The sequence below is a fragment of the Rattus norvegicus genome, chromosome 1 (assembly GCF_036323735.1).
Source record: "Rattus norvegicus strain BN/NHsdMcwi chromosome 1, GRCr8, whole genome shotgun sequence".
In the NCBI taxonomy this organism is placed as follows: domain Eukaryota; kingdom Metazoa; phylum Chordata; class Mammalia; order Rodentia; family Muridae; genus Rattus; species Rattus norvegicus.
This window is the reverse complement of record NC_086019.1, coordinates 245,494,265-245,502,832: the sequence shown is the minus strand read 5'-3', so window position 1 is coordinate 245,502,832 and position 8,568 is coordinate 245,494,265. Positions and strand designations below refer to the sequence as shown.

Here is an 8,568-nt window from a genome sequence, read left to right as displayed (position 1 = left end):
AGGTGGTGGGGGATGGGAAAACGGTTACAGGAACTATAAGTGTGGGGGACATGGAGAACGTTGGGGGAGGGTCAAGGACGAAGGACAAGGGTCATTTTTTGAACTTCGAAACACAGCATCTCTAAAAGGCTGAATGTCGCAGGCACCAATCATATTAAAATGCCTTCACTATAGCCATTAGGACAGACATATCCCAGTAACAGAGCGGAGGGAGCCGAGCTGTAATTTGCTAGTGCAGGGTTCTGATGGATGAACTCGGAGGACCTATGAATGCCAGGCAGGAGTTCAGAGTCAGTCTGAGGTGAGGTAACAAGATCTGAGGTGAGGCAGGGCCACAGCTATAAGCATACGATAGTTGTTACCCCGGCAATTTAGATTAATTTTAACTGTAAAAATTACTGATTTACAACATAATCAGAAATCTATGGGCCCAAAATGCATTTTAAATCTTTTCATTTCCAGGGTCCAAAAGGAATCATTCTCATGATTCAAGAGGTTGAAATTCCAGTTTAAACGTTGAGAAGTCCTGTTCTGGTTGGAAGGGTAATTTTTCAATTAGTTTGACAGGAGGAGTCAGTGAACTCGAACACAGAGTGAGAGAAGCGATGTCGTTTGAACTGCAGAGAAACGGTGAATTTTCTAATACTTCCCTCAGACCTCCAGCAGAGCAAATCTCACCTGCACATTCTCGGTTGGGTGCTGGAGTCCAGCTCCGGCGGGGTTCAGGTCCCCAACGAGGAGGTGTGGAGTCAGCAGAGGCTCGCACAATCTGAGAGTGAATCAGGAGCGCTGGTTTGCTGCAGAAAGGCTACACCTTTTACTCTCTATGTTTGCATAGTAGCTGAATAACAGGTAACGCTGAAAACAATGATTCCAAGAGATGTGTAATCTTCTCACAGACTGTTTCAAAACTATTTTAGACGGATTTTCCAACATCCTGGAAGAGGTAATCAACTTTATTACCATATTTTTCTTTAAAGCAAAACCAGCAGGAAGCTTAGCGGGCGTCTAAGCCTTTATTTTTTCTAAGACCCAGCAACCCCGCCAGGTGCTCCTTTACATCCCCTCCTGCAGGCTGTCCGCCTTTGTGCTCAGGAGGTCCCAGACATTGAGTCCTGAGAAACACACCCTTCTGAGCAATTTTCATTCCTCAAGAGGCAGTGTTTGCACAATAAGCATTGAGCTGTTTCCTACTTGGGTTCCTGTGTGCCTTCCTCTTACAGTATGGGCCTGCTCTCCTCCTTCTCTCACCAAAGGAAAGGTCCTGTATCTTACTCTTCTTTCATTAGCCTACCATCCTCCTCAGTGGCTGCTGCTCTGTATAGTAGAGGGGGATCAAGTCAGTCTTAACTTCTTAACAGAATCTGGTTCTCTGGTTCTCGTAGGGATACCATTCATCCTGTAAGCCGGGGAATCCGTTGCGGACACTATCCTATACTCAGAAACTGAACTCTTGCCCTAACTGCCAAGGCCTCAGACTCTGGGTTCCCATTGTTTCTGTCAATTGTGTGCTTTCGTCCTTGGGAGTAGGTGTAAGTGCCTAGGAGTTCCTGGAACCATCTTTCAGTTAATAAATCTTTAACGCCTCTACTGTTGGTGCCGAGGGTACAATGGGGATTTGCGTGTGGGAGAAGGCAGGGTTTTCACCCTAAAGAGTTACAGGATGGTGGAGACTTTTTTCAAAGAATTATTTTGTTTAGAGACATTGCTATTGCTTACTTTTACGCCCTCTACCAAAGCTCATACAGCATTTCCCAAAGGAAAAAGCATAAGGAACTCCCATAACACAGTAAAATCAAAGATAAAGGTGAAAGGACGCTGCAGAACTGTGGTCCGCAGTCCTGATATGCTGGAACTTTGTCCAGCAGCGGTGGTCAGCATGTGGTCTATACCAGTTGAGGATAGTTTATAAAAATGTGGAAATCTCTCAAAAAGTATGTGTGTGTACATGCATGTGTGTGTGTGTGTGTGCATGCATATGTACGTGTGTGTGTGTGTGTGTGTGTGTGTGTGTGTGTGTGTGTGTGTGTAGTTTGGGAACTGGTTGGTTACAGAAGTATCTCAGATAATTGAGCAGGAAGCACAACCAGATCTCTTGAGATGGGGCACAGGACTAGACAGCTGCCTTCCTCCTCCTACTCCTTTCTCTTCCTTTTCCCTCTCTCTCCCCTCTGGGGTGGACACACTGAACTGCCAAGATGCCCATTCAAGAGTGCAGGACTTATTGTCAAGGGGTACCATGAGAAGAAGGCTCGGACACTTGGTACCTTTGCAGGTGGTTTTGGCAAAGCAACAGCCTTGCCTGAGCCCATGCTTCCTTCCAGGAATAGCCTTCTTGCACATCTAAGGAGACTACAGATTTATAAAAGTGAGTTCTCTTGCTCCAGCTTGGGGCTACTGAAAAGAGACATTTCAGTTCCAGAGTTCACGACAGAGCTGTCAGCTAGCATCACGTTCCTCCGCCTAAGCCTGCTTCCGTTCCCTCCTTCTCAGATGTTGACTTTGAGAATACTCCCCAACAAAGCTCCCGAAACAGGTTTACAGTCTGGTTATCAGGGAGCCCACCCTGGCATGCCATGCCTCTTCGTGCCTCTGGCATTGCTCTTCCCTGCCTGACTTTGTGCCCTCCCCTCTCCCCCTCCCTCCTCTCTCTTTGTTCTGCTCTTTCCCACACACTGTGCAGCCTCTCAGTTCTGCTTCCCTTCTAACTCTCTCCACCAGAGTCCTGGTGCATTGGCCATGACAACTGTTCTGAGATCGTGGGATTGGCCATGACAACTGTTCTGAGATCATGGCTTCGGCCCCTTGGTCATTATCATGGTAGCATAACCTCCTGAGAGCCCACTCAGACTCCCATTTCCAGTCCACGCACTCATTCCATAGCAATTGAGACCAATGATCAGCGAGAGCTTATGTATATACTCTCGAGAGGACTATCCTTAGTGGACTGAAACCTGTTCTAAAGTTACCCCAAAGTGATTCTCTGCACTCTTGGGCTAGTGGTACAATCCGTGCTCTTGAGTCCCCATGGGATGGGTCCCGCTGGGATGAGGCTGAGACCAGGCATCTGTCTTTACCCAGCATCCTCACCTCTCCCTTGTTGCTCCTTACATCGTCAGCAAACCCCTCTGCTTCTAGAAACCCCGATTTAAGATTGTCACCTTGCAAATCTGGTGCCTGTGTTAAAAGTCCTAGCCCCTGTGGTCCTAGTTCCAAATATTCAAGAGAGATAACTGACTTGGAGTGTACCCAGATCACAGTCATCTGTGGCTAGAGGGGGCTAGAGTTGTACCTCAGTAGGATCTGTCTCCCCACTCTTTTCTTGCCTGTCCACAACCCCACATATAAGTTGCAGAGTGAAAAGCTGCAGGACAACACCTTATGACAGAAGATAGACACGCCTCGATGACAGTCTGAATTCAACCAGCTCACCCCCCCAGCTCCGTGTTTCAGGCTTTAAGGTACATTTCTAACACCGCACAGTCAGCAGACTGGGGATGCACAGACTCTGCGTTCAGGAACAATGCTTGGTACATGGTAAGAACACCAAAATGGTATTAAGAAAGAGGTAGCTACCGTTAAAAGGTAGAGTAAAATCCAAAAATTACATAATGTGCCAGGGGTGGAGTCTACCAGGCAACTACTGTGTGGAGAGTGTTCACACAGGCCATTCTGTCCCACGTGCTTCATTGACCTTCTGACGACTGCAGATGTAAAACAAATCACCCCAAACATATCCATTTTAAAACAACCACTTTATTATTCGCATAGAGTCCAGATCACGAATTTGGGCAGGGATATCGTGGATGGCTTGCTGCTCTCTAATGGCTGCCCTTTAGGTGGAAAGGTCTGATGTCTGGTAGGAACTTGACCGCAGGGTCTGGAGCTGTAGGCTTCACACGGACCGGTGGTTGATGATGGCTGTTGGATGTAACACCAGCTGGGCCTGCTGACCAGAGCACCGAGAGGTTTGGTTTCCGACACAGAACAATGGCCTCTGGTTAGTAAGACTTCTTATGCAGATGTTCTGGGCTCTGCAGGCAAGTGTCCCAAGGCAAGAAAGAGTTCATGGTTTTTATGACTTAGCATGGAAGCCAAACTATCACTTTCACCATATTCAACGAATTAAAAGTCACCAACCATTCAGGTAAATTCGAAGCTACCTCTTAATGAATTTGGGACAGGGTCTCACGGGCATGGGGGTTCGAGGTGTGGTAGGGGCTATTTAGGGGAAATACCATCACAGGTTTTCTTATTTACTCCTCTTCTCCTCAGAAGTAGGTATCGTTTACAAATGAAGATGTGGGCCCAGGTGCATTAAGTACCTTGCCTATTGCAGAGCCAGTGCGTGGCAGAGCTGGACTTCAACCCAGGCTGTACAATGCAGTTATCCTCCAGCAGCTTATGATGTCACTTATCAGAACAAAGGAAAATGCATTTCCAAGGCCAGTGAAGGATCAGGTGTTAATCTTTCTCTGCCCTATAACTCTGAAGCCAGATCTAATATCTTTCTATGTGGCTAGTAAAATTCTGTTTTTGTGCATGATGACCCAGGTGCTGCTTCTTTGGAGACTGTGTGATTAATATCGAGACCCATGATGCCTCAGACTTATCCTGGGCAAAAGACGCTGCTGTCTGCCTATCTCCATCCAGTGGGAACATAGCAAATTCAAAAGCCCTCCATAAGGCAACACACAGCCAGTTTATGCCACCAATGTCTTCCTACACGGCTCCTTCTGCATCTTCCCCTTAAGTCAAAGAGTATAACTTCCCCAAAGTTGCTCTGATTATTCCCATGATACTCAAAATCTAGGATTTTGAGATGATTCTTCCCACTCATTGCTTAATCTTTAGATGTTTTCGTATTTTTATTCCCCTGCCATTCTTTTTTCCAAGACTGCAGAGGCCAAGCATCGCACCTTCCTCCTGTATTAATTGTCCACAACCACACTATATTCTTACAAGTAGCCAATAAGTACTAGGTAGTTCAGAGGGACCTGTGGGATTTATTGTAAGAGGTGTCCCTCGATTTTCCACCGAAAACTCTTTTTGTGCTGGGGATTGAACTCAAGAGTTTTACGCTTGCCACACCAATACTTTTCCATGAAACTATATCCCCAGCCTTTAAGAAGCAATTTTTGAGGGCCTACTATGTACATAACAGGCATTGTGCTAGCTACTAATGACTCAGGTGATCCAGAAGCAAGAATCTAGAAAATCAAACGCTAGCCTTGTGGGCGCTGTGTGGCAGGTCAGTTACAGCAAATCCAGTGTCTAGAAGCAAAATATCCTCTGCCAGATAGAGAGGCCTCCGGAGGCAGCAGGTTGGAGGCACATGCTCTACATAAAGTTACAATCTACCAGCTGTCAGGCGACTCTAGAGCTAGATATTTAAAAAGTCGGATGGGGGCTATTCGATCCTAAATTTTAAATTTCTTCTATAAAATGGCTGAGTGGTATTTAGTCCATCCAGACTATCAGGTAGGACAGGATGGTCTTCCTTTTCATTGCAGGTTAGCCTTAAAATAATAGACAAGCTCTCCCTCTCTTTGAAGGGCGTTACCCTCTCACCTTTGAAGTGTCCCTAAAAGTCGTAACTTCTGAGATTCAAGATCCACTGATAGAACCTGGATAAACATGTTTATAAATTATGGGAAATCATTTTCATTCGTTATCTTTACTCAATGTCATACCGTAAATCCTTGATCCAAATATAATCCTAGTGTATAAAACTATTTCCTCAACACACAATCAACAAGAATCAAACAGCTCTTGTAAATAATTACCTTTGGGATATGAAAGAAAGTGTAAACATTTTATTTGGCAGTTGTTTCGGGACGCGTGAATAAATAAATGGAAAAGTACATATGAATATTTCCTCTTGGAGTAACAGATACCATTAAACGCTTATTTACACTGCAAAGAACAGTTACGTAATGAAACTTTGTCTTATAAAAGGTAACTTCCCACACCACTGGACTGGACAGTTAAGGATGGTGATTCTAGTAGTATTGGCTTTAGCAGTCTCAATGTTGAAAGGTAATTCATCCGCAAGTGTGATAAGAAGAGTCATCATGCATTGAGTTCATCCAGGTCACACGCACTGTAGAAAGTTTCCGATGGCAGCCATGGAATTTGGTGTCTCATGCGCTTAAGTCAACTATGACATGTTTGTAAATCTGTGTGTTTCCCTTAAAACTGGAAGCGAAGAGAAAATTACGCTTGTTAATGGACACGTGCGTGAATGATCTGGGTGCCTGAACATTTAACTCCTGAAACTTCACAAACTTGGCTTTCTCTGCATCCCAGTTATACACTTGAGTAAAGGAGTAATCGCTTCCCAGAATTGCATATTGGTAATTATTTATCTGAAGAGGCTGGAACACCATGGATCCTCGAGATGGCATCCTCTGAATGTCCTGGAAGGAGGAGCCGCCCCACTTCATGACTTTGGAGTCGCCAATGAATCTGGTCAAGCAAATGTACACATCACCTTTCACAGAGAAGTGCTTCACTGCATACACATCCTCCATGTTGGGAATGTCAGTCTGGTTAATGAATAACTGTGTTGCTTTGCTCCACTGGTAAATAACAGGGCGCTGAGAACTACTGGACAGGATCAAATGAGGTGTTCTGAGGGTCAATGGTGGTCTGGCTATTTCTAGGTATTCCACATCAGTATCCCTGTACCAAGCATGTAAGGATTGGTGGGAGTAGAATCCGTTTCCATTCCATTTGTAAATGGTAGTAAAGCCAGCTTTGGAACTGTCAGCAACTACAAAGTACCAGTTGTCTTCAATCTTGAATGTTTCGATGTCATTGGGTTTTCGAATTTTGAGAACTTCAATATCTTGGATTTTTATGAATTTGTTTGCAAAGCCATCCCGCTTATAGATATGAGAGCCACCAAACAGCTGGGCCACAATGACATAGAGCTGAGTGTCAATGACTATGGGCTTGCACACCACAGTGGACGTGCCTGGGGAAAAAACAGATGAGACATTAGATGTGTGGCCACCCTCTTTAGAACATGTAAATCAGTGGTTCTCAACCTATAGGTCATGAAAAGGAGGTTAAATAAACCTTTCACAGGGGTCGCCTAAGACCATTGGAAAAATACAGATATTTATGTTACGATTCATAACAGTAGCCAAATTATAGTTATGAAGTAGCTAAGAAAGTAATTTTATGTCTGGGGGGCCATATATCATGAACTGTATTAAAGGGTCACTGCAACCAGGACGGTTGAGAGCTACTGATGTAAATACACAGGCTGGGGTTGGAAACTTCCACAGAGATCAGCCTAAAAGAAGAAACTCCCTTGGTTAATTAGGCAGGACTAATCTCCAAGACTAAAGCAGCATTGTCCTCAGGATCTGGGTCTTTATAACCACAGGGGCTTGTTATGAACAATGCCATTGTCATGTCGCCGGCTCTAGACTTAAAAGACACACAGAACATAAAAGACCAGAATTCTTTCCTTTCACTCCCTGCACTCCTAAGTCTTGTTTTCCCTGACATACCTGATTTAATTTCTCCCTTTGTAATTGAAAGCTGCCATTTCTGAACATACGCTTTATTAAAACATTACATTATTCCAATAACGTTGAGTTAAATGCTATCTTCCCTTTCCTTATCTTTGGGTGTGCGTGCATCTGTTTGCTTTCTGAGACTGAGTTTTGCTATGTTGTGACTAAGACTGGGATACCTCGGATCCACGCATCTCCAACTTCTCCCTCTCAAATGCTAAGGGTAAATATGTGCACTGCCTTTCTTTCTTTTTCTCAGTGATCAAAGCCATCTGGACTCAGAGGGGCTAAGTTCTGCTACCAAAAGACAGAGCTGTGATTCAAACACGGGCCTATCAGACTCTTTGGTTTGTTTATTTATTTTTTTCTTTTCTTTTTTTTCGGAGCTGGGGACGAACCCAGGGCCTTTCGCTTGCTAGGCAAGTGCTCTACCACTGAGCTAAATCCCCAACCCCTTTGTTTATTTATTTAGACAAGGCCTCGCTATATAGCCTTGGTTGGCCTGAAAGTGTTTACTGCAAACCTTGTTGATCTGGAACTTTGGAATACTGGCTGTAGGAGAAAAATAAAAAAGGCAGAGGAACCCTTGTGAGAAGGGAAAGAGGAAGAGGGCACTGCTTAAAATCATTTAGGGAAAATAAAGGGTTGGCCAGTGACCTATGTTAGTGTCTGTTAGCTAAGAGTATTACATTTACAAATACAATACTATCTCCTAGAAGGAGTTTAATACTTGGAAATCCAAAGACCTACAGAGCAAATCTACCCCAGACTTTTCTGATTATAGCTCTAGGGCTCTGAGGGAAGGAGTCCCACAGGAAATCTTTCTACAAAAAGAAATCGAGACTCGTGTGCGCTCATGTATGTGTGTGCGTGCATGTGTATGTTGCACATACACCAAACATGTTACCAACTAAGCTATCTCTCCTGCCCCTACTTGCCACTTCTTTCAGAACTAAAGTTATTGGGTAACCTACAGAGGATGACAACATCTCTGGGGTCAGTTTTCTTTTTTACCCAGTAAGGGTTAGAATGTGTTAGG

General features: G+C 44.4%; 1 protein-coding gene across 1 annotated transcript in view; it reads right to left on the bottom strand.

Annotated features, from left to right (window-relative positions):
• Positions 1 to 5,796: 5,796 nt before the first annotated feature.
• Positions 5,797 to 8,568, bottom strand: part of Lgi1 (leucine-rich, glioma inactivated 1) — a 41,346-nt gene continuing 38,574 nt past the window's right edge. The window contains exon 8 of the mRNA NM_145769.4: positions 5,797 to 6,979. Within this exon, the coding sequence (NP_665712.1) occupies positions 6,144 to 6,979 (836 nt within the window). The 3' untranslated portion in view covers positions 5,797 to 6,143. The remainder of the gene's footprint in view (positions 6,980 to 8,568) is intronic.